The following is a 26508-nucleotide window of genomic DNA, read 5'->3' on the forward strand; positions in this document are numbered from 1 at the left end:
CCAAGAGTGCAGTTCTTGGGAGCCTAGTCGGGTCGCAAGGACCATCAGGCACGGCTACGCGATTCAGTTTGTCATTCGGACAGCGGGGTCATTCGGACCACAGACGTACCCAGGGTGGGGCAGCGAGGCAGTGTTAATGGCCCAGACGTGGGAGGCGTAGCAGACTGCTTCTGGGCGGCTGAGAACTGTTGGGCGAAGCTCTCAACCGCGCGGCTGAATAGCCCATCCTGGGATATGGGTGCGTCGAGGAACCGGGTCCGCTCGCCGGCACGCATATCAGCCAGGGTGAGCCATAGGTGTCTCTCCTGGACCACAGCTGTGGACATCACCTGACCCAGGGAGCGTGCGGTCACCTTCAGATGCGCCGCCCCCAAAAACCAATCGTCCAGCCTTGAGCGCCTTGAGAATGAGTGTCACCTGCGAGGCATACTGGTCTCAAGTCCTCTCATTAGGGAGTTCGGAGGCATTTAAGGACAAGCGACACCAGTGAAGGACGAGAGAGAAGTCCAGGCCTGGATTTTATGTTATGTTTTGTTTATGTTTTATTTTGTGTGTGTGTGGCAGTCGTCCGTGAGGGGCTGCCCATGTTACTTTTGTTTTGTTTATTTATTTGATTAAAATCTTTTTAAACATTCACCGGTTCCTGCCTCATTCCTCTTTATTCTATGAACATTACAGCTGATATAAAAAATTGGATGACTAATCATTTCCTGCAACTTAATTCTGAAAAAACTTAATTTTTAATTATTGGACAAAAAAGCTCCACAAGTAGTAACCTAGAATACTGTCTAACAATTGATGGCTGCTCTGTCCAGTCCTCGTCATCAGTGAGGAACCTGGGTGTGCTCTTGTGAATTGACGCGTTGTTACATTTTTGGAGAGGTGCATGTCAGGGTACGTCGTAGGCTACATGTGCAACACACAGCCTATGACGTAGCTACGGCGTACACTTGATGCAGAAGTATAAATTGGGCTTTAGTAACATAGGCCTACGTGGTGTGAAACCAGATCGAGCCACCAAGCAATAAACATGCCGGCGAGGATCCTGCCTGGACTGGACAGTAATGCAACATGTAAGTAACTGTGTTCATTCTAATGCCGGATCTGAAATGTATGTATGTACAGGCAGATGTTCTTTGTGTGTCAGTAAATCAAACCAGTGATTAAGTGTCAACTTGCGTTGTTTCTCTTAGTAGGATGAAAATAATCTGTTTCCTGAATCTGAACATTCCTGCGTAATAATCAAGGATTTTTGCTGCCATACCATGGGTGCAGCAGGCGCAATGATATTACTCAGCGCCTGAAAATAGTCCCCAGCATGCTCTCTGTGCAAGCAGGTTGTCACGTTGGTTATGGCATGAACATTTTTATAAATTTGAAAGGGGACATAACATAAAAAGCTGACTTTTTCCATGTTTAAGTGCTATAATTGTGTCCTCTGTGCATCTACCAACCCAGAAAATGTGAAAAGGACAATCCAGTAACATTTGTTTTGGTAAGCCTTTCTCAGCACTATCTGTGAGAGTGATGGTGATTATTGATAATAATTAAAACCAAGCAGATGTCTTGTTAGTATTTGGCAGAGGCAGTAGGCTACATTGTTTTTACATTTTTATATCGTAATAGGGGAATAATAGGACCCCTTTAATTAATGTAATGTTTTTCATTATGTGGTGAGATACATATGGCTCACTTACATCTTCTTTGCCATAACCGAGTGAGCTCCATTTCCTCTTGTTCTTTTCAAAGACAGAAGGGTTGCCATAGACTTCGTAAAACTGTTGCAGCTGACAAAAGAAGTTGTTGAGGTTAATTTTGCTCCAGCTTCCCAGGAGGTCAAAGATAGTATCCAACATGACTGAACCAGCGATTTTTCTTCCCTTGATTATTTTTGTCTTCTGCTCAGGCCACACATATGTCATCACCCTATTTAAAAGATTTTTTGGTTCTGATGGTTCTGAACAGATGATGTCATCGTACTGATGCCATTCTCCTGCATTGTATAAAAACAACACATTAGGTCGATTAAATAATAAAAATGAAACGTAAGTATGATTTTCTGAGCTTTACCTACCTTCATCATTCAGGAGATCTGATTTGACAAATAGACATCTGTTGGTGATTTCTTTTGAATCTGGTGTATAGATGTATTCATAACATGGCTGTTTTTTAAGCTCTTTATACACCAGATACTTGTATGGGATGGGCACATCTTCAGCTACAGTCTTTTTGCATACATACTTCCCTCCAACAAGAAATCCATGCTCTCCGAGATCCCTGTAATCAAAGTACTCTTAAAGAGCTGATTCCAGTAATGAATAATGAATAAATGGTCCTTGAAAACTTTACTAACCTTAACACAGACATTTCAGCCAAATTATTTTCCCAGTTATCAATAGGACCACCAGCCCTTATGTAGATAAAATCCTTTTCTGGGTTAAAGTTGAAGTCTTTTGAAAGGACTGCATGAAAGTAAATGGTGAGTCTGTCACTGGAACTTATTTGTTCTTTTGATGCTGGATTTCTGCAATTCAAAAATATTGATAAGATAAAAACATTTCTACTTTATTAACTGCTATGAAGAAGAGCATGCATCACTCAATTCTGCATTCACCTTTTTGTAGGCACAACACTCCAACTTTCTTTATCCTTGCTTTCAATGCATTTCTGGTCAGCAGCAACATTTTTCTTCCCATATGCAGATTGCTGCTGCTCCTGACTGTACTTTACCTTCACAGGTGAATCTACACTGGAACCGTGATTCTTCTAAATGCAAAATAAACCAAAATAGTAATAATTTAACTCCATATTATAATGCTTTCTGTGATTCCAGCAGCCACTGGCCAGATATTTAGCTGAGACCTTTGTGAAAGCACAGAGCACATTTTCTATTTGAAATTATGATTGGCAGTGAATCATAAAAAGGAATCATTGAATAAAAATTTAAATATTGTGTAAAATACATGTTTAATTTCAACAATTGCATGCACACCGGATGAATATGCATCATAAATAATTAACAACAGAATTTCATAATACAAATTTTTAAATCTTAAAACTATTTTGTTGTTAAAATGTATATTCATGTCCAGCACCTTTTTCCTTGGGTTAGAAGTGTTGATATCTTCATTCGGTTGTGTTGGAGATTCACTGGCATTCTGGTAACCCAGCACTTGTGATTCAGGCCTGATATCAGTCTTTTCTTTATCAGTGCCATGTGGAATGTTTGAGGGTGACTGAGACTTGTTTTTTGACTTGTCTGATAAACACAAAAACAAAGGTCACACAGCAGTGGTTGACATTTTTACTTTACTACTGTACTTAACACTCTGAGGCCTGCAAAGTCGCAAGCGCCTTAATCTTGTCTTTTTTTTATTGTGAAAGAGACTCAAAATACTCCATCAATTTTGGTCATTCAGGCAAGTGTTATACATCATTATAATCTGTTAAGTTTCTACTTTTACCAAACTTTTACTTCTACCAAAAACAAAATGTTGTGGTGCTTTTTGTAAAATAAAGAAAACCAACAGATTGCGCGATCTGCAGCCTCTCTCTCAAGTCCAATCTGATTCTCTTCAGAAAATTAACTGTAACTTAGTGAATACTTGTCACACAAACATAAAGCATATGTCTAAAGAAACGAAAACAGATATTCTCTGTTTATGTAATCTGTTTAAAAAGAGAGAGATGTCAGTCGTTCGCTAGCCGGTTCATTAGTGTTAATGAGGCCTCTCCCACGGAGTCCGCATTCTTTTGAAAGTCAAATACTGACGCAATCCAGGAGTATCCCCTCCTACATCAACTTGAATAAACATACAGTTTTGTGAGATTCATGTTCATCGTTTTGAGACGCGGTGAGGAATAATCCTGGAATCATTTACCTTACACTGCATGAAAAGTGGGATTTTCGTCAGTATGTGACACTGTAGATTGCCGTGAAACTTCAGGTTTACGACTGTGCACAGCAATTTGCAGGCAACACCGAAAACTGCCGTAAATTGTCGGAAATTGTCGTGGGCCTTGCTTGGCAGTTGTCCCCCCATGACCCCCCCTCCCCTTAATTCTAGGGGAGGCTTTATCATGTAAATGAACATGCTGTGAGCTACACAAATGCAAATCAGAGTAGCAGCAGGGGGAGTTTTATCTAGGTTCTGAATTTTTTTGACTAAAACAAGTTTAAAGTTTAAGTTAAAATGTTAACTTAAATTTAAGTTAAATGTACTCGTTTTAGTACACATTACTAAATTTTTAGGGCAACCAGTTTGCTCCAATTTTTTAAGTAGATTCAACTTGTCCGGGCTCACAGTGTAGATGAATTACTCTGTATGTCATTAGCAATAACCAATGTTATGTAAAAAAAATAAAAAAATACAGGACAGCAGTTCATGTCTTCAACCTTTAGAGAGGTTATGTGATGCAACAAGACAATGAACCAAAGCACACAAATAAATCAAGTAAAGCATACAGTTTACATACCAACATTAATTTTTCCACCCTGCACTGTGAATGATTTTTTAAATGGCTATTAATCATAAATGTGAAAAGTACAAGTTTGTTTGTTTATAGTTAAGTCAGATTGTGTTTTTCTGTAATTGTCATTTAAATTGAGCTCACACCACATTTTATGAATTATCAATGCAGATTTTCAAGAGGTGGTTTCCTGGACAGGGTTTAAATTATGCCTTAATCTATTTAATCGTGAGTTAAAAAATTGTTGCCTGGAACAAAGATTAAGCACAGATTACTAACACCTGGACTATGAGTCCTGAACTAAAATAAACTGGATTCATTTACAGTTTTATCTAATTGCTTACACACAATTTCTGAAAATATGGCTCCATTTCTTGTAACTCTACACACAAAACATCAGACATCTCTTGCAAAAGCAACACTTTGTGCAAAACTATTTTAACTATTTCCAAAAATGTTGTTTTTGCATATATCTAACTACACAATGCACAACTGAGGAATTTACAGTTGAACTGAAATCAACTGAACTGAATCAACACTGAAGTCACTTGAGCTGAATATTGACACTATATTGGCTTGTTAGAGCCGGTTTACAGCAGAATTTGTTTTGAACTTGTTACTGAAGCTGCTATGAAACAATATATTTTGTTGTATGCATATTCTTTCTTTCTCAAACCTTAGTTTTGATTTCTAAGTGATCAATTTATGTATAAGTGTTTTCACACATGATCATTGGCTGTATGGGTCCTCAGTAAATTAATGTGGCATTTAAATGGCAAAAGTCATTCTTGTCTCTATAACTTATGGCTTCCTAAAGACACGTTTATGGGTAAATAAAATATTAATAATATAAATAAAATGAATATCAAAACATCTTTTAAATATAATGAAGTCATTTTATTATAGCACTCATCAGATGTTCCTGGAAACAAAACAGAGACAGAACAGTATAAACAAACTATACAACAAACTAAACACCAAATTACAAAAACATTATTATGTGAAAGTGAATAAAGTTGTGTGTTTTCAGTTATAAATATGTGCTGTGTAAATTAGCCTATACTTTTAGAAATTATATATAGCCTAACTTTAAAAAACAAACAATAACCCATATAGATAAATTATAATAATTGTATAATATTAAGCATTTACTTAATATACATTGTAACATTAGGCTACTTTACTCTAGCACAGTAGTCAGTTAAGCAATTAATTAATATCTTATATTAATATGTATGTAGCCTAGGCTACATCTAAAGGTAAGTCTGCTTAAAAAAAAAATATTACACTTCGACATGTACAGAATGTGCGCGTTAAGAAACACGTTCAAATGTTTTTCTTAACATGTTAAAACTGTGCGTGAAGCGGAAAACAGGGCGTGTTGAAGGTTGAAACGATCATAAGTCACGCGTTTCGTATAAAGAGATTTGGCCCCAGGCGCGTTCCATATCAGAGCCCTAGTCCAATGAGGTGCGAGGTCGAGGTCATGGCCATGACGCGTAGAAGACGAGCTTTAAACTATTTTTTTTATGTTTTTTGCTGCTTTCCTTTTTCGTGATCAACAATGACAGGACACCGTCTTCAACTCAATCTCTGCATGGACGCGACGAACTTTTTGGACTCATTTTCAGGAGGCTGTCTTCGTCTTCATAACTCTGAGGCAAACTGCAGTCGCTATGAACCAGAGCATGGGTAATGTAACGTTACGATTTAAAGAATATGCTTTTATTCAGCTGTATAAGGAAATGGATGCGTTAATAAATCCGAGCTTAAAACTGCACATTTTGTTTACACAGACTATCCTCGCCTCATAACGAAGCCGTGAGCTCTTATCTGCTTGGAGCGATTTCCGCGAGTCCAGATTTAACCGCTGATCACGACGAAATTGTGTGTAAGTAACTTCTAATGTGTTTCTCATTCCTTGTTTAATTTTACCGTGACTGTTTTTATTAATACCAGTCTCATGTAATTGTTTTCCAGCTGCCTGTAAGACGTATTATGAATCGACACGCCGGAGCTTCAGATACAAACAACCTGAACATACATAGCAGGCGGAAACTGCGAAGTTTAGCTCGGAGTCGATCAAGAAGAAAAAGGGTAAGATTTATTATATTAGATCCGTTTTTTGTCAATGTGAGTATTTTTCAGGCTGCTTATTGTCTTTATGGATTGTATTACAGTTGCTGGAAGCGAGAGTGTGCTGGATGAGGTGGACGTTTGGAAGTCCGCGACCATTGAACTCATGTTTGACGAGGAAGACGGCTTTGTTGACGGGGTGTCTGGATGGATTGTGCGGCCACCGCCCTCTCGCAGCCTGGAGCTCGACGAACTTTACATTACATTACGAGACATTACTGCTGCACTGTACATAGTTGTATGTTTAACAATAAAGCTCTTTCTTTGAGTAAACCGCTGTGTTTTATAAATGAAGCCCTTTCTTTGAATGAACAGCTGTATGCTTATAAATGAAGCCCCTTGTTTGAATAAACGGCACGGTCCGTATAATTTTCCCATATATTCCTTGATGGTATGAATACTTCATAGCACAATAACATTAATATGAAACAAATTATTACAACATAAATTATATATTTATTATTATTATTGGGGTTTACATTTATAATGAGCAAGGGGGACCAATAATGATTGGTTTGCAGTGATCTGCCAACCAATCACGAGGGATTTTTCTTTTTTAAATGTAGTGGCTTCAGCCAATAGTGAGTGAGTAAATTCAAGTCTGGCCGTTGACTCTCTGGTTTCGCTGCTATTCATATGCAAATTAGAGGCGTCGCACCTCCGCGGGCTCTCTCAGCGGGGGCTCTCCACCTACGTCATGGTTCGTTTACGACAATTTGTGGAACAGACGAACGCGACGTTCGCTGCCTCTAAATTGTCGAAAACTGCCGAAAATTAGGGAGATTTCCAGGAGTATACAGGCGTTTACGGGGTCGAAAATCCCACTTTTCATGCAGTGTTAGTTCGCAAATTTCTGCTCAGATCCTATAAATAGGCTACAGTAGCCGATCATGCATTGCACGGCGTGTCTCATAAATGAACCGAAACTCTAAATTATATTTGAGTATTGTATGTATCAGATAGTTTACAAAATCAATTGATTCAGAAAAGATTTTTGCCATTGAAATGACTGGGGAAAAAGTGTCCCAATCAACCTGCAATTCACCCTATACTCTTTGAAATCATAATTGCATTGCATTATGTTGTTTTAAATCACAAATATTTTACTTATAACATTCATCATAACCAATTATTCAGTTATTCGTATTTACTGAATACTGAATTGTGTTCAATGTCACAATATTACTGTTTTTTTTTACATCAGACTTTTTAAACATTAAAAATAGTCATGTCAAATCTTTTGATAATCTAAAATATAATAGGCCTTTGTGATGTGCCTTTGGCTCTCACTTTATATTGTTAAATATATTCTAAATAAACTATAAAAAAATATATTTATTTTGTAAATTTTGTAAAGAGTTCCCCTCTGTCACATACCTGACTCAAAATCTCATTCATTATGCAGCACATTATTGGTTCTATTAGATTAGATTCTTAGATTCAAGTTTATTGTCATTACACATGTACAAGTACAATGCAACGGAATGAGTTTCGAGCAAGCCTCCGAGCTGCAGCTATTTAAAGAAAAAAAGAAGGTGAGGTATGTATGATGCGAGTAAGAGTCTAAAGAGTCCTGTGTTGTGTGAGCTTGTGTTGTGTGAATGTGAATGTTAGCCATAACTTAAGATGTTTTCAAGTTCAGTTCTGTGGCTTGTCCTTGAAGGGAGATATGGCAGTGCACAGGGAACGATAGCAAGATAGCAGGACCCAGCTGTCAAGCTGACCTCCCAACCGAGAGAGATACAGGGTGGCCGATGAGGTGAGGGAAGGAGGGGGTCAATATCTTAATCCATTTAGCTGATCTTCAGTAATTTTCCGGACCATAATCAATCAATCCGTTCTGATCCTCAGCGTCAGTGGCGAGCGTCCAGTTCGTGAATTGACTTCGACATTTCATCCAATTTCATGATCAGACCAGACATACTGCGTAGCAGTTCACTAGCCTACCCCCGATGGAGCCCACTCTTCCCTGCGTCTCCACAGTCCAGGCTGAGATGTTACGATACAGTTCCTCACACATCCCGGAAGCACTCTTTCATTTCCACAGACAGCGGCTGGGTGAATTTACTGGCAGCTATCTTACCAATCTTCCGATAGGTCAGGGCAATCCCAAGGCCGAAAAATAGGAACCCCACTATCAAAATGCCAATTATGAATAAATCCTCCAAATCCTCCACGGACAGGACTTCCAGGCACACGACTTGCCAGCTGTTCCAGGCGTCCCAAGTGTAGCCCACAGCGAAGGTCCCGTCCGGGCAGGTGGGTTCTCCCGGTGCACCCTTCCTTAGTGAGAAAATCTTGTCAATCGCGCTGAGAGACCAGTTAATTTATTCCATTTCAGTATTTTCAGGAGTCCAGCAAGCAGGGGGGCAGAAAAAAAGACAGCACTAAAGCAGAGCAGGGAGCAGATAGAATGCACGTCTGCTCTGTATGAGATCAGGGAGTGGAACTTTATTGTCTCCTCAGGTGTAAATCACAGCATTTTTCATGATCGTTCATGCCTCTTTGCATACTGGCTTTGTAAAGAAAAATGTCTTACAAATATTGTTTTATGTGAATGAGTATGCTCAATGATTCTCACTTCAGTTTGAAGCAAAAACTCAAGGCAACAACACCCATTAGTCAAAAGTCTTGTGGGCACACATATTGTGTTTTGTGGGCTTATTTGAGTGTCAGTACTCATGATGTATTCAGTATCCAGTTATCAAAAGTCTTGGGAACAAATATTCAGTATGGGTTTTATGGCCTTATTTCAGTTACTTTTTTTTTTGTTCTCAAAAAACACAAACGTTATTCTCTCAAAAATACAATCATGAACATACATGTTGCTAACATATTATAGTAGCCCAGTTTGTGCTGAATACAGTTTAATGACACTTTTGCCATTAAAGATGTTTATAAGCAACTGAAAAAAGCACAAATGTTAAAGCATGTCAAAACTTCTAAAGGACCCCAAAACTGTGCAGTCCTCTAGGGGTTAAACTATGACACTATATCACTATTCGGGACAGGACTAGTTTTCTCAAGGACATTTGAGTTACAATTCTTATCATCCGACATCTGTGATTTAATGTACTCATTTAGATTGGACTAACATCTTTGCATTTTTGTTTTTGTTGTTTTCTTTACAGAAGAGGGCGTGTGTGTTTTCTATTCATGGGATTTTCAGAAGGTAATGTGCTGTGTTTGCGAGCATCACATATGATGCAGATGTCTTTAAATTAATTATTTACTGATATAATTAAAATGTATTAAAAAAGTAAACTTCACATGATTTTATTTAAGTGTCTGTTTACAATAAACTTCCAAAAGTGAGCAGAAAAATTTAGACTCATCTTTGCAGTTTCTGGGATTTGACTCCATTTATTAATTTTGTAATAAATTTTTTTATGTATACCACCCATATTGAAATGAAAGCATGCTTTTTGATGCATAAGGTAGCTACGGTAGGTCAAAAACACATGAAGAGAAGTGTTATACAACAGGATAATACAACATCAGCATTCAGACGGTATTCTGCTCTCATTTGAAATGGACCTTTAACATCATTTAATCAATTTAATTGATCTCATAGATGTGGCTGTTGTGGTGCGTGGTCATAGCAGCACCAACTGCTGCAGTTAATGTAGTGAATTTAAATGACTTTGAAAAAGTCATTTCATGTTTTCCCGTTTTAAATGCCTATTGCCTGCACAGTTGTGCTGATGCCACCGGAGTGGTGGTGGCTTTGGGGCTTGGGCCCATAATCTCTCCTTGCAGCTATATTTAGGGCCCAAGGGTTAGGGTTGGGGCGAAGGCCCTATTGTTTTCCTAAGGTTTATTAGGGCCCAAGCCCTAAAAGAGTGAAGGCCCTATTGTTTTCCTAAGGATTATTAGGGCCCAAGCCCTAAGGTTAGGTTAGGTTACTTTATTGATACCCGCAGGTACATCTGTTTTGCAGTAGGATGATGACATGATGAGTAAAAGGCATCCGTATCACAAAAAACAAACAAAAAAACAAAGCAAAAATAAAAAATAAAATAATAATTAAAAAATAAATAATAATTATTATTATTACATGATACATGTGCTCAAGGCTCCACCACTCAAGACTTAGTATATTTACCTGTACCTTCATATACAAACACACATCCCTACATATATACATATACCTATACCTATATAAACATTCATACACAGACAAAACCCTATTTATTATTCAACACTGTTAAAACAGCAGGAATAAAGCTGCTGCTTGGGGCAGTTGTGGCCTAATAGTTAGAGAGCCGGACTTACAACCCAAAGGTTGCGGGTTCGAGTCTCAGGTCCGGCAGGAATTGTGGGGGGAGTGAATACCAGCGCTCTCCTCCACCCTCAATACCACGACTGAGGTGACCCTTGAGCAAGGCACCAAACCCCCAACTGCTCCCCAGGCGCTGCAGCAATATGGCTACCCACTGCTCCGTGTGTGTGTGTGTTCACTACTGTGTGTGTGCACTTGGATGGGTTAAAAATCAGAGCACAAATTCCAAGTATGGGTCACCATACTTGGCCACATGTCACTTCACTTCACTTTTATACCGCTTTGTTCTGCATTTTGGGACTAAAAAGTTTAAACTCACCGTGCAATCTTGCTTCCTGCTTCGCTACTGTTCGGACGCTCTTGCTTACTGCTCCGCGCTTTGCTCTATCGCTTCTATATTTTACAACTTCAGCAAATCAGCACATTGCTCAAACGACAAAGCTTGACTCCAATGATAAAATTAGAAACTCTGGTGACTGAATTCCTAAACAAAAAGCGGAATATTTCAACCGACCAGCCTCCCACTGCCTCCAGCTTACATTCCGGAGAAGGGAAAACACAGCTGCCTACATTCAAAAGGATAAGAAAATGCCTCTTCTAGAATCTACTTGCTGCACAAACTGCCACAGACTTTTACAAAGGATTGCAGTTCTTGAAACAAAGTTATTTGCGGAACCATCCAACCAGACGAATCACACAGCAGAGCTTCATCATGATCGCCCTCTGCACACTGCCGGTGAGTCCCATAAATGTAGTGCTACTCAACATGATCAACACACTAATCGATGGAACAAACAGGGAGCGAGACCCAAAGGCACTCGAGACATCAGATTGTCACGAGCATCACATATTGCCGCATTAGCATGCTCTACCCCAGACACAAGGATTGCAAACACTAGTTCCCTTTCGAGGGAACTCCCACTGCATCGGTAACGACGAATTTGGGGACACTCCCTAAGCAACAGCGCGTCTGAAGTATGAATGAAATCAGGCCAATCCTGATTGGTGTTGCGTCATGACGTAACTATGACGGCATACCCGGAAGATACATATAGGGCAGCCCAGGCATAGTAATGGCAGTTATCGCTCTTCAGCATAGCGCTCTGTGTGAAATCTGTCTGTCTATTTATTGTTGTTTGTCAAAAAGTGAAAGTGTGTGTGAAATGGCGACTGGAAAGTGAGAGAGTTTAAGCAGTGTGTGCATCCGTGTCCCCGTTACATGTCGGGCTCGGATGCACACCTGCTGTGTGTGCAGTGTCTGGGTGTTCAGCATACTCGGGCGGCTCTCGAGGGAGCCGCTTACGAGCGTTATGAAAGCTGACACTCAGGCTGCTCCGCTCTCGGCTGGCCGTGTTCAGTGAGACCAGCCAGCCTCGTGAGCCCTGTGGATCGGTCCCGCATCCGCCGAGGCGGTGCGGCGAGGCCGGTCATGGGGCTCACGGATGGACTGTCAGCGGGACTTGGGACTGCTGAGGCATCTTCCCAGTCTTTGTCTGACAGTTCAGATGTTCTCCTTCCCCGTGTGGAAGCCCGCGCTGCGGCTTCTTCCCCCGGGGCGGAGGACCCGATGCTTCAGCGGTCTGATTCTGAGGAATTAGACGCGCTCAGCATCGAGGCAGTCAAAGTCATGAAGCACTCCTTATATATGCAATTAAAGTGAACACACGCGATCGGTGTGCATGAGATACTGGATGGCTGCATTTAAATCTGAGGATTTAAATGAAATATGAGCTGACTCTGAGGAGTTAGATATTCAGCCTGTCATTCAGACCACGTTTCACCGTATTGTTTGAAACTGTTTGGCTTTTTTTCTCGAGGGATGAAAGCCAATTGTATTATGACGGCTTGAACCACGTTGCTGAGGCAACGCGGGGTTTATGAGTCCATATAATACAAATAAACAGTTCGTCTGATGATTACGGCCACATTTAATTCTGAGGAATTAAATAAAATATAATCTGACTTTGAGGAGTTAGATATTCAGCCTATCATTCAGACTTTGTTTCACCTTATTGTGGCTGCATTTAATTCTGAGGAATTAAATTAAAATATTATCTGACTTTGAGGAGTTAGATGTATTTTTATGCAGCCTGTCATTCAGTTCAGTTGGCACGGGGTTGGTGATTATGATGGCATTTAATTCCAAGGAATTGAGTGTCGTGTTATCCGACTTTGATAAATTGGATACTTTAATTCTGTCACCCAAGCGTGTTTAACTTGTGAACTGGATATTCATCTAAGATGGAGCCCTCCTGAAGTGATGTCGTTCTCGCCGCCTTGTGGCCTGCGGGACACATCAGGTTTAGGCAAGGGCTAATCGCAGTGTCCGTCCCTTAGATGAGGCCCCTGCTGGCCAGCCCCCTCTCCCGGGTAGGAGCGACCGAGGTCGTTTTCCCCCAGGAGCTCTCGGGAAATCAGTGCTGTGTTCCCGCCGTCAAAGACGCTTCGGGCCTCACTGATTTCCCGCGCACGCACGCCGCCGTCGTCGCCTCCAGTAGGACTTGCGACTGGGCAGCGAACGTGTGCGCCAACCGAAAAACGTTCTCGACTGCTCCCTGCCGGTTAGCCGCTTCAGGGGGTCGGGAATGAGTTTCGGTTGACACCTGAGGCCAGCCTCGAGAGGCTGGTTCCCTTAGTAGATTATCTCGGCGCATGGCCATGCCTTCCGAGTGTGTCTACGTGGGCCCTGCAGACTGTAGAGCTGGGTTACAGGCTTCAGTTCGGTTCTCCTCCCCCGAAGTTCAACGGGGTGGTCCGGACTGTGGTCGGCCCAGGGCAGGTTCGGGTTATGGAACAAGAAGTACAGCCCTGTTAGCCAAGGAGGCCATAGAACGGGTCCCTCTGGCAGACAGGAAGTCCGGATTCTAATGCCGGTACTTCATAGTTCCTAAGAGGGATGGCGAGTTGTGTCCAACTTTAGACCTGAGGTACTTGAATCGTTCTCTGAGGAGATTCAGATTCAAGATGCTTAGCAATTCCTCCATTGTGATTCAGATCCAGTCTGAGGACTGGTCTGTCACGATGGGTCTGAAGAGGACGCATACTTCCCTGTATCCATCCTTCTGTGTCACAGGAAGTTCCTGAGGTTCGCTTTTTGGGGGCAAAGCGTACCAATATCGGGTTCTTCCAGGCGGCCTAGCCCTTTGAGACTCTACACGCAGTAGCGTGTTGACGCCTTCTCAGAGAACTGTGTTCCTGGGAGTCGTATGGGATTCTCTACGTTGGGGGCACAATTGTCTCCCGCACGTATCGAGTCCATACGGGCGGTGGTCTCTAGAAGGAAGCTAGGCCACAGCATCACTGTGAAGCAGTTTAAGGACTGCTGGGGCTCATTGCGGCTGTGTCCAACAGAATATCTCTTGGCCTGCTGCATGAGATCCTTACAGTGATGGCTGGGAATCAAGGGGTTTTCCTCGATGGGGAAAACCATTCTGTATGATCAGGGCAACGCGCAGATGCCTTCGTTCCCTAGTCATATGGAAGAACCTTGGTTTCTGTCCCAAGGGCCAGTGTTAGGAGCGTCCTGTTGCCGGGATTCCGTTTCAACAGACGCCTCCCTCACTGGCTGGGACGTGGTCATGGCAGCCGCTTGCGAGAGGTCTGTGGGAGACCCGGCATTTCTCCTGGCACATCTATTGCCTGGAAATGCTGGCGTTCTACAAAGCTCTGAGGAGCTTTTTCCCGGACCTCCGCGGCCACCATGCCCTATACGAAGTAAACCAGGTGGCTTTCCTTAAGGGGAAATCCATTCTGTATGATCAGGGTAACGCGCAGTGGCCTTCGTTCCCTAGTCATATGGAAGTAGCCTTGGTTTCTGTCCCAGGTGCCAGTGTTGGGAGCGTCCGGTTGCCGGGAATCCGTTTCAACAGACGCCTCCCTCACTGGCTGGGACGTGGTCATGGCGGCCGCCTTGCTAGAGGTCTGTGGGAGACCCGGCATTTCTCCTGGCACATCTTTTGCCTGGAAATGCTGGCGGTCTACAAAGCTCTGAGGAGCTTTTTCCCGGACCTCCGCGGCCACCATGCCCTATACGAAGTAAACCAGGTGGCTTTCCTTAAGGGGAAATCCATTCTGTATGATCAGGGTAACGCGCAGTGGCCTTCGTTCCCTAGTCATATGGAAGAAACCTTGGTTTCTGTCCCAGGTGCCAGTGTTGGGAGCGTCCTGTTGCCGGAAAATCCGTTTCAACAGACGCCTCCCTCACTGGTTGGGGCACGGCATCAGGGGGGCAGAGGTCACGCCCTCTATGCAGACTGGCGCATCACATCCTCCTGTGGTCCCAAGGGAAACTGTTGTCCATCAGGGCAATGTATGTCCCGGGGGTCCAAAATCAGGGAGCAGACATCCTGTCGAGGCAGGGGCTGAGGCCCGGGGAATGGCGACTCCACCCGGAGGTGGTGGAGGCCATGTGCGAGAGATTTGGCCCAGTGGAAGCGGATTTATTCGCGTCTCGAGAGACGACCCACTTTCCACTGTGGTTTTCTCTCACGCATCCGGCCCCTCTGGGGCTGGATGCCATGGTGCAGACATGGCCGAGGCTACGTCTGTATGCATTTCCCCCGATCGCTCTGCTCCCGGGAGTCCTGGAGCGGGTCCGTCGACAAGGCGCCAACCTGCTTCTGGTGGCGCCACGTTGGCCGACTCGGGTTTGGTTCTCGGACATCATATCTCTGCTGGCAGGTCAACCCTGGGAGATTCCTCTGAGGAGGGATCTCCTGTCTCAGGCAGGGGGCACGATATTTCACCCCCGGCCCGAGTTATGGAACCTTTGGGTCTGGCCCCTGAGGGGGCCAGATACCTAGAGGCTGGCCTGCCGGCCGATGTGATCGAGACCTTACTCAGTTCCAGGGCTCCATCTACAAGGAGACTGTACAGCCTCAAGTGGAATGTGTTTTCCACTTGGTGTAGAGAACGTGAGGTGGACCCAGTTAACTGCCCAGTGGCTTCAGTGCTGGAGTTCCTCCAAGATCGTTTCTCTGCAGGGCTTACCCCGTCCACACTCAAGGTGTACGTGGCTGCCATTGTGGCTTTCCACACACCGTTGGGTGATGGGCCTTTGGGTAGGCACCAGTTGGTTGTACGGTTCCTCCGTGGGGCTCGGAGGATGAGGCCTGCGGCTCGGTCCAGAGTCCCAACCTGGGACCTGGCAGTGGTTCTCGAGGGATTGGCTGAGGCCCCCTTCGAACCACTAGAGTCAGCAGACCCAAAGAGCTTGACCCTTAAGATGGCCTTTCTCTTAGCCATCACTTCTCTGAGGAGGGTGGGGGACCTTCAGGCCTTGGCGCTTATGCCGACTTGCCTGGAGTTTGCCCCTGGCGAAGTGAAGGCCATCTTACACCCTAGGGCCGGTTATGTGCCCAAGGTGCCATCAAACGTGGTCAGGCCTTTGGTTCTTCAGGCATTTCATCCTCCGCCCCACGTGACGGCGGAAGAAGGGAGGCTTCACCTGCTCTGCCCGGTCAGAGCCCTTAAATTATATGTGGAGAAGTCTGCGCAGTGGAGGAAGTCTGAGCAGCTATTAGTGTGTTTTGGTTCATCTAAGAAGGGGCTGCCTGCGTCAACCCAGACTATTAGTAACTGGATTGTCCAGGCAATAGCCACGGCCTATCAGGTGCGCAACCTGCCTTCACCTATGGCCGTGAGGGCACATTCCACCAGGGGCATGGCCTCTTCGGTGGCCCTCCTTTCTGGGGTCCCCTTGCAGGACATTTGCGAGGCGGCCGGATGGGCTACTCCACACACCTTTATTAGGTTTTATAGTCTGCACCTCCCTGCGACGCCCGGTGCTAGGGTACTCCAGTCCTAGCTGTGCCCGGTTTCCGGCTTCACACTAGGACTGGTGCTACCGTCGGTGTGGCCTAGTGGGTACTCGTTCCCCAAATTCGTCGTTACCGATGCAGTGGGAGTTCCCTCGAAAGGGAACGGCTCGGGTTATGTATATAACCCTTGTTCCCTGAGAAAGGGAACGAGCACTGCATCGCGTCGCCACACCTCGGCAGGCCTGGAGCGCATGCTTCATCGCGATAACTGCCATTACTATGCCTGGGCTGCCCTATATGTATCTTCCGGGTATGCCGTCATAGTTACGTCATGACGCAACACCAATCAGGATTGGCCTGATTTCATTCATACTTCAGACGCGCTGTTGCTTAGGGAGTGTCCCCAAATTCGTCGTTACCGATGCAGTGCTCGTTCCCTTTCTCAGGGAACAAGGGTTATATACATAACCCGAGCCGTTTTCTACCACCAAATATACATCTTGAAAACAGATTTGAAGTGCTAATGAATGTGGGTGAGGAATCCCCAAACGTGATAAATGTGACCGAACACAGATTGAATCAGCCCGCAGCTAACACTAATGCTAACAGGCGCTCAAGGTCAAGCAGACAGCGGCCCTCAGCTCAGAGCGCAGCCGAGCCCAGGACTCTGATAGTGGGCGACTCAACAATCAGAAACATTAGCAGCAGGGATACAACTACATGCTGCCTTCCACAAGCAACAGTTTCTGATGTAAACAGGGAACTTAAGAACATTCTGATGAAACACAAGACTGCTAATCGACTCATCATTCATGTGGGAAAGAACGATATTCAGAGAGAGGAGTCAGAACTCCTTAAGAGGGATTTTAATGAACTTTTTGAAACACTTAGAAAACTGAAAGTTCAGCCGTTCATCAGTGGACCACTTCCAGCAAAAGGAACAAATAGGTTTTCACGGCTACTTGGGCTTAATACATGGCTGCAAAAAACCTGCAACATGAAGGGAGTGAACTTTATCGACAATTTTAATCTCTTCTGGAGTCAGAGACAACTGTTTACATCAAATGGCCTCCACCCAAACAAACTCGGTGCAAGAGTGCTAAAGGACAATATTTATTTTTCCCTTCATCATCCTTCAGCTGTGTGTGCTAACCCACTCAACCTGGATGGCACACACACACCAGTACAGAGTATGGACGATCACAGGACTTCATTTCAGCATCTGAATGGACATGCGGTTGATAAACCCCACAAGGACAATGATAACACCACGCAGCCACAAAAACCACTTCTCATGGACACACTCCCAGCTGAGCCCCGCCCTCAGAGCTCACCACAGATAGACTGTGACGAATTAGAACTGCTCCAAATGACACAGATCGAGGCACTAAACAGTAACATCTCAGCCCATACTGTGGAGTCTGTGGAGGCACTGGTAAAAATGGGGACCATCAGGAGTGACACTGGTGAAATTTTAAAACTTATATGTAATATAAGCAATAGGCTGGAAGAAATGTCACTCCTTGAACCGGACGATAACATATTGCAGCTTCCGGTAACACCAGAGAAACAGCCCCCCTTACCAGACATGTTATTCCACTCTACAGCATCCCCGCCTCTGAGCTTCACAGAGAAAATGGATTTTGTTTATACTGGAAACAGACAATCATACTCGATCGCTGCGAGCCCCCAGATATCAACCAAAAAGCGTCAAGGCCCACAACCACCAAAGACTGTGGGCCCAGCTCGCTCTGCCCCTCCTCCTGTGAGATTTCTTCGGTCACAACGCCATGGCACACACCCTCCTCCATCTGCACCAAAAACAACTGATACCAGCTCTCAGTGACGTGTTCTGGGTCCACGCAACGTCAACAGCAATCTTATCAAATGTTTACAAAACATGCGTGAATCCAGTGTGCCTGCTTCTTTCTCTATTTCTGTTCTGTTACGTGATAGAAAGTCCAAGGCTTTCTCAGGCCGTATGGCAAACCCATCTAATCTGCTGCCTGTTACTTATCAAACTAAGATTACTGTGGGGGAAAAAATTAAAATTAATACTGTTAAGTTAGCACTTTTAAACATCCGTTCACTTAAAAACAAATCATTTGTAGTCAACGACTTAATATCCACAAACAACCTAGATTTTTTGCTTCTAAATGAAACGTGGCTAGAAGACAGCTACAGTGCAACAGTCCTCAATGAAACAGCCCCTCCTAACTTTACTTTTATGAGTGTCTGCAGACCAGTCAGAAGGGGGGGGGGGGGGGGGGTCGCAGCTCTATTTAAAGATGTTTATCAATGTAAGCAAGTATCATTCGGTGATTATTTGTCTCTAGAATATCTGGGCATTGTGCTAAAAGGTGCACCACGCATCCTGCTTATCATTATTTATAGGCCTCCGAAATATTCTCCGGCCTTTATTGATGACTTTACAGAGCTGTTATCAGCAATCTCATCTGAGTTTGACTGTTTTGCTATTGCTGGGGATTTTAACATTCACATTGACAATGCTGAATCCAGTACAACAAAAGATCTCATGACTGTTCTTAACACTTTTGATTTGACACAACATGTTCACGGACCCACACATGATCGTGGACACACTCTAGATTTACTTATCAGTAAGGGGCTAAACATTTCACCGATAGTTATTAAGGATGTGGCACTGTCTGATCATTTCTGTATTTTCTTTGATATATCAATCTCTCCTGCCATTGAAACTAGATCTGTCTCTGTCAAAAAGAGATGCTTAAATGAGAACACTAGTGTGCTGTTTATGAAGGCTATATCTCTAACACCAAGCATATCTGCAGACTCTGTTGATTTTCTCTTTGACTCTTTTAACTCAAAAGTTAAGAGTGTAATTGATGATATTGCTCCTGTAAAAGTCAGAAAAAAGAGTGGCAAACAAAAAGCACCTTGGAGAAACTCAACAGCAGTGCAATTAATGAAAAGACAATGCAGGAAATCTGAACGCATGTGGCGAAAGACAAAACTTGTTGTCCATTACAACATTTATAAAAACAGCCTTCGTGCTTTCAATGTGGAACTAGGCAAAGCTAGACAGACCTTCATTTCAAATATTATAAACAGAAACATAAACAACACGCAAACTCTTTTTGCTACTGTAGAGAGACTAACAAATCCCCCGAGTCACATTCCCAGTGAAATGCTCTCAGACAGCAAATGTAGTGAGTTTGCTTCCTTCTTCTCCGAGAAAATCATTAATATCAGAAATGCGATCAGCACATCCTTGAGTTGCTCTGAGGTGAGTCAGATCAGACCACAACCTCAGAAAATTATTATGACTGATTTCGAAGCAATTGATGGTAAAATTTTAGAAGAAACGGTACAGCACCTTAAAACATCAACCTGCGCCCTTGACACACTCCCCACTTCTTTTTTCAAAAGTGTGTTTAACTGTTTAGAAGCAGATCTCCTAGAAGTTGTAAACTCCTCGCTTCTTTCTGGGACTTTTCCAAACTCCCTTAAAACTGCAGTAGTAAAGCCTCTCCTTAAAAAGAGAAATCTGGATAACTCCATATTGAGCAACTACAGACCAATCTCAAATCTCCCCTTCATAGGCAAGATCATTGAAAAAGTTGTTTTCAGTCAGCTGAACAAATTCTTGAACTCAAACGGATACTTTGACAATTTTCAATCTGGTTTCCGACCGCATCACAGCACAGAGACAGCGCTCATAAAGATTATAAATGATATTCGCCTCAATACAGATACAGGCAAAACATCGATTCTGGTACTACTGGACCTCAGCGCTGCATTCGACACTGTTGACCACAACATACTTCTTGACAGGCTAGAAAATTGGGTTGGGCTTTCTGGAATGGTCCTCAAATGGTTCAGGTCATACTTAGAAGGGAGAGGTTATTATGTGAGTATAGGTGACCATAAGTCTGAGTGGACATCCATGACATGCGGAGTCCCACAAGGGTCAATTCTTGCACCACTCCTATTCAATCTGTATATGCTGCCACTCAGCCAAATAATGAAAAGTAACAAATTGGCTTACCACAGCTATGCTGACGACACCCAGATCTACTTAGCTCTATCACCTAATGACTACAGCCCCATTGACTCTCTATGTAAATGCATTGATGAAGTTAACAGTTGGATGTGCCAAAACTTTCTTCAGTTAAACAAAGACAAAACTGAAATTACTACAATAGGAAACAAAGATGAAATTCTCAAGGTGAATGCATATCTTGAGGCTAAAGGCCTGAAATCAAAAAATCAAGTCAGGAATCTTGGTGTGATTTTGGAGTCAGACCTGAGTTTCAGTAGTCATGTCAAAGCAATAACTAAATCAGCTTACTATCATCTTAAAAATATTGCAAGAATTAGAAGCTTTATTTCCAGGCAAGACTTAGAGAAACTCGTTCATGCTTTTATCACCAGCAGGGTGGATTATTGTAATGGTCTTCTCACTGGCCTTCCCAAAAAGACCATTAGAAAGCTGCAGCTCATACAGAACGCTGCTGCCAGGATTCTGAGCAGAACCAGAAAATATGACCATATCACACCAGTCCTCAGGTCTTTACACTGGCTTCCAGTTACATTTAGGATCAATTTTAAAGTACTATTACTTGTATATAAATCACTAAATGACCTAGGACCTCAATACATTGCAGATATGCTGATTAAATAAAAACCCAACAGATCACTCAGATCATCAGGATCAAGTCAACTAGAAATACCAAGGGTTCACTCAAAGCAAGGAGAGTCTGCTTTTAGCTATTATGCTAGCCGTAGCTGGAACCAGCTTCCTGAACAGATCAGATGTGCTCCAACAGTAGCCACTTTCAAATCCAGACTCAAAACACATCTGTTCAGCTGTGCATTTACAGAATGAGCTGTGCAACTGTACGACTAATTGCACCTTATCTTATGCATTTACTCAATGTGCTATGTGCTTTGTCCGAACTGCTTGCACTTTAATTATGCTTCATTTTAACCCTGTTTTATTTTTAGTTTTTAATTATACTTTTAATTTTGTTAAGACTGTCTGGGTGGAAGAGGTTGAGAGACGGGGGAGCTTAAACAGTTATTGTGGTTCGAGTCCACATAGTTATCCTCAATTTAGACCCCGACGTGATGTCTCTGAACAGGTAAGACATGAATTTGGTTTTGACTACCTGATTAGTGGCATCACTAAATAAATGTTATTGTGGTTCGAGTCCACATAGCGCGAGGACGATCCGTTTAGATCTGCTCTGACGGATAGATCTGTATAGCCTTGGTGGTAAGAGGAAGGACCGTGTAGATCCGCTCTGACGGTCGAACAAAGTAGAGATAGCCCTGGTGTTCCGGTCCAGGAAGATTTGTCTGTAAGGGTAATGTTTAAATGCACAGTTACCTGACAAATATTTTTTGAGTACTCGCTCTGGTGCGAGGAAGACCCGTTTAGATCTGCTCTGGCGGGTAAAACATCTAGAGAACACCCTCAAGTTAGGCCAAGAAGATTTGTCTGCAAGGGTACTGTCTAAACGCACAGTTACCTGACAAATATTTTTAAAGTAAACCTGACTCTACATTTTCTTCCACCCCAGATAGGCGATTTCATCTTTATTTTTATTTCCTTTTAATTTCCTTTTAATTCCTTTTATAACTATTATACTATATATATTTTTATTGTATTCACTTATAACTATTTTAACTTCATTTCTGTGTAAAGCACTTTGAATTGCCACTGTGTATGAAATGTGCTATACAAATAAACTTGCCTTGCCTTGCCTTGCCTTGCAAAGGGTGGGAGTCATCATTTAAAATAGAGGTAGCCATCCTCTGTAACTGTCTAGTGATGCTGGATACAACTGTGACTCTCCAACCAACCGACTAGACCATTTAACGATCTGGTTTAAGGAATTTCTTGCTTTTAAGGATATATAACCAAACCATGCCACCAAGGAAAAGGACAAAACTGACAAAAAAGCATGATAAAACATTGTCATTATTGTTCGGTCAATATGAAAGTGTGAAAGTTTCCTTAGACAATATAAACATTGGTGGCCCGTTTTACACACCACTTCACAGTTAGCCTCAAAGTTCAATTTAGCATCAATAATGGTCCCAAGGTACTTATAAGATTGATCTCAATAGTCTGACCTTTAATTAAAGTAGCTTCCTCCTAAAATCAATGAGCATATCTTTAGTTCCCTTTCAGTCGGTCACGTTCGACGTACGTTGAACTTCGGAGCCGAGTATTTGTTTATGTTCCTACGAAGAGTGTTTTCGACTACAAGAGAGAGGAAAACTGCCTACCTGCTTCCAGTGTCGGTGTTACTGTGCCTTGCAGCGGTGGTCGCGAGCAGAAGAAAACAAACAGCTGTTCTCACAGCTTGCTGGGCATTTTCCTTTGAGTGCTCACAGCAGGCTTGCACCTTTGAACTGCTGTGAGCCGCAGCCATTTCCCCTGTGTGCCTCGGCACTTGTTGGAGCAGTTTTTCTTCTTCTAAAAGAGCAACACAGTTTGACCCTGCGTCCTTTTCAAGATGACATTCAAACCGTGTGTTTCTGGATGCCGGTCAATCTCCAGTTGACGGGCACGATCGCTGTCTCACGTGTCTGGGCGTTCAGCACGCTGAAGCGGCTTTCGTGGATGACTCATGTTCGCACTGCGCGAACATGACCATCGCAGTATTACGGTCTAGGCTCCAATACCTCAAAGGGGTGGAGTCCCATTGCACATCCCCCGATCTAGTGGTCCTCCCGCTGCAAAGCAGAGGGCTGCTACTTTGGCTGATGCCTTTGGTGGAGACCAGAGGGTTACAGTGAGGGCATTCCCGCCGGGTCAACAGGCTCCTCGTCTAAATCCTCCTCGTCCAACCTCGGTACCCTCTTGGGATTTAGCCCTGGTGCTTAGAGCACTCCAAGGTCCGGCATTTGAGCCTTTGCTCTGGGCCGGATACGTGCATCTATTATCTCCAGTTGAGTTCCCCGGAAACGGCTAACCCTGTGAGTTCCTCCGTCACCCCTGCAGTGTCAGACGTTGCGGACCGTCTGACGCTAGGCCTGCACCGTATGCTTGTGGAATGTGTGTGTAGGCTGGGTTCCATATGTTGCGGTCCCCTAACGGCTACCCCATATGTGTATTTTCCATGGTACCAGCTACCCTACTCGGCTAGCCCTGTGTCTTTCCCTGGACAGAGCCCGCTCTGTCATCTCTGGGTGTGTTCTTCCCCCCCTGGGACCAGGTTGGGTCCACCCCAGAGACTTCCATATGTTGCACTACCCTGATAGTTAGTTAGTTAAACTTTATTGTTTATTGATAGGTTAGTCCTTATGCGTATTTCCACCTCTCCTTCCATTGAAGGATGTGGCTCCGCAGCGTACCATCTCCCGAGACGGGCACGCTTTCCCAGTGTTATCCAATAGTCACGCTGAGTGGGTCTTGCAGGAACAGCAGTGACTGACCTCCCTGCCGGGGGCCGTGATTACCACTCCAACTTAGGAGTGGTCCAGCGAGCTCAGGCAGGGCGCTGGAAGGGCCAGTAGGGGTGTTGGTAGGGATCCCAATTCGTCTGTCAGTTCCGACGTACGTCAAATGTGACCGACTGAAAGGGAAAGTCTCGGTTACGTATGTAACCCTCGTTCCCTGAAGGAGGGAACGGAGACGTATGTCCCGTCGCCAGGTGCTGTGCTTCATCTGAAGGCCCGAGCCACTAATCTCGGCTCTTCAGTTGAAAACGATATGCGGTACTTCCACTTCCGTATTTATACCCGCAGGGCGGATCGTGGAATGCGTGAACTGCATGCCAATGTTCATTGGCTCGTTTCTAAACACTCAAAGTAGATTGGTCTCTGAAAACAGATCCCAATTCGTCGGTCAGTTCTGATTTACGTCTCCGTTCCCTCCTTCAGGGAACGAGGGTTACATACGTAACCGAGACGTTTTTGATATATTAAGCTGGAGGTAAGATTTGTCACACCAGTGTACAAAATCATCAATAACTGGGCCATGGCTGATCTCGTTTCCTTGAAGAAGACTAACAATAACAGAATCATCTGCATATTTTATAATAGTTCTATTTTCATAACTGCTCTGACACATATTTGTGTACAGAATAAATAATAACGGTGACAACTCACACCCTTGAGGAGACCCTGTCGAAGAGCTTTTCCGGTCAGACAAAAGACCATTGACCCTCACTCTCTGTGTCCTGTTGGTTAAAAAGTTAAGAATCCAACCCACCAGATTATTACTTAAGTCAAACTGTTCTAATAGCTTTCTGGTTAAAATGTGGGGTTGAATAGTATTAAAAGCCGAAGAAAAATCTACGAATAAGAGTCTGGCATGTGTTCCATTTGCATCTAGATGTCTAAAAAGCAAGTTAAGCTGTGTTACGGTAGCATCCTCCACTCCTCTATGAGGCCTTTACGCAAACTGTAAGGGATCCAGTACATGTTCAGTTTGTTTCAATATCTCGGACCTGACCAGTTTCTCAAAGATCTTCATTAAAACTGAGGTCAAAGCAACCAGCCTGAAATCATTCATAGTTTTAGGACCACTACATTTAGGAACATTGACAACCACAGCATCTTTCCAGAGGTTAGGAACATGTTGTGTCTGTAATGACTTATTATATAACCCATGAAATACAGGACTTAAGGCTTTTGAACATGATTTAAGTAACAGGCCACAGATTTTATCAAGACCAGGCCTTTTGTTAACATGTACTGGCCTTTACAACATCCTGAATTTCAATGTTGAAATGCTGATCATCCATAAACTTTAAACTCAATTCCTGAATTTCTTTGCTAAAATCAAATTGATCAAAATGACAATAAAAGCTATTAAGAGCATTTGAAAATTCAATATCTGAGTTAAAACTATCTATCATAACATGAGTGCTACTGTTAGAATCGTGAAGGCCTGCTATACTTTTCATACTAGCCCAAGCTGACCTTGAATTGTTTGCAGCCATCTTGTTCTCCAATTCTACTTTATAATTTTGTTTAGCTTTTAAAATTTCAGTCTTCAACTCTTTTGTAACCATGTGCAAATCAGAGGCTGCTCCCTGTTTAAAGAAGAGCTTTTTCCTTTGTAAGCTGGACTTAACAGATTTAGTAACCCATGGTTTGTTATTAGGATATACTTTAACACGTTTACAGGGAATGATCAAGTCCCTGAAGAAGGCAACATATGAGCATGTTACATCAACCAATGAATCCAAATCATCACCACAAGAATGTGCATAAATGTCCCAATCAGTACAGCTGTAACATTCCTGCAAACAGGACACAGATTCATCTGACCATACTCTTATGTCCTTGATCTTTGTTTTCTCTCTCTTTAAAACAGTCATATATATATGGGAAGTAGATGAACGCAGTTATGATCAGCAGAACCCAAGGGGGGAAGCGGGAGAGATTTATAAGCATCTTTTACTGACCCATAACAGAGATCTAATGTCTTACCCCATCTGGTTGGACAGGTGACATATTGATGGAATGTCTTGAGTGTCTGTTTGAGAGAGACATGGTTAAAGTCACCCAGAATAAAATTAGGTGCATCCGGTGAGATCGACTGCAGCCTCTGCACTACCTCAAAGACGGTATTAGAAGCAGACACAGAGTCTGCCTTCGGATGAATGTACACTGTCGTTATAAACATTTGGGGAAACTCGGGGGGTAGATGCAACGATAACAATATGAGTTCCACATCTGGCGTACATACTCTGACAGTCACAGAGGAACAGTATCGTTTGTTAACATATATACATACCCCGCCTCCTTGAGTTCCCTTTCGAGGGAACTCTCACTGCGTCGGAACGACACTTTGGGGATACTCCCTAAGCACTAGCGAATCTGAAGTCCGTATAGAAACTAGCCCAATCTGATTGG

The 26508-nt window shown here is 43.3% G+C and overlaps 1 protein-coding gene across 1 annotated transcript in view; it reads right to left on the bottom strand.

The window, feature by feature from the left end:
- LOC307136871 (E3 ubiquitin-protein ligase rnf213-alpha-like) overlaps positions 1-26508 on the bottom strand; it is a 418045-nt gene that overhangs the window by 360197 nt on the left and 31340 nt on the right. The window contains exons 3-7 of the mRNA XM_079834193.1: positions 3096-3259; positions 2615-2766; positions 2354-2524; positions 2075-2277; positions 1698-1993 (exon numbers count right to left, since the gene is read on the bottom strand). Coding sequence (XP_079690319.1) covers positions 1698-1993; positions 2075-2277; positions 2354-2524; positions 2615-2766; positions 3096-3259 — 986 coding nt within the window. The remainder of the gene's footprint in view (positions 1-1697; positions 1994-2074; positions 2278-2353; positions 2525-2614; positions 2767-3095; positions 3260-26508) is intronic.

The sequence above is a fragment of the Gobio gobio genome (genome assembly GCF_949357685.1).
Source record: "Gobio gobio genome assembly, chromosome: 14".
NCBI lineage: Eukaryota > Metazoa > Chordata > Actinopteri > Cypriniformes > Gobionidae > Gobio > Gobio gobio.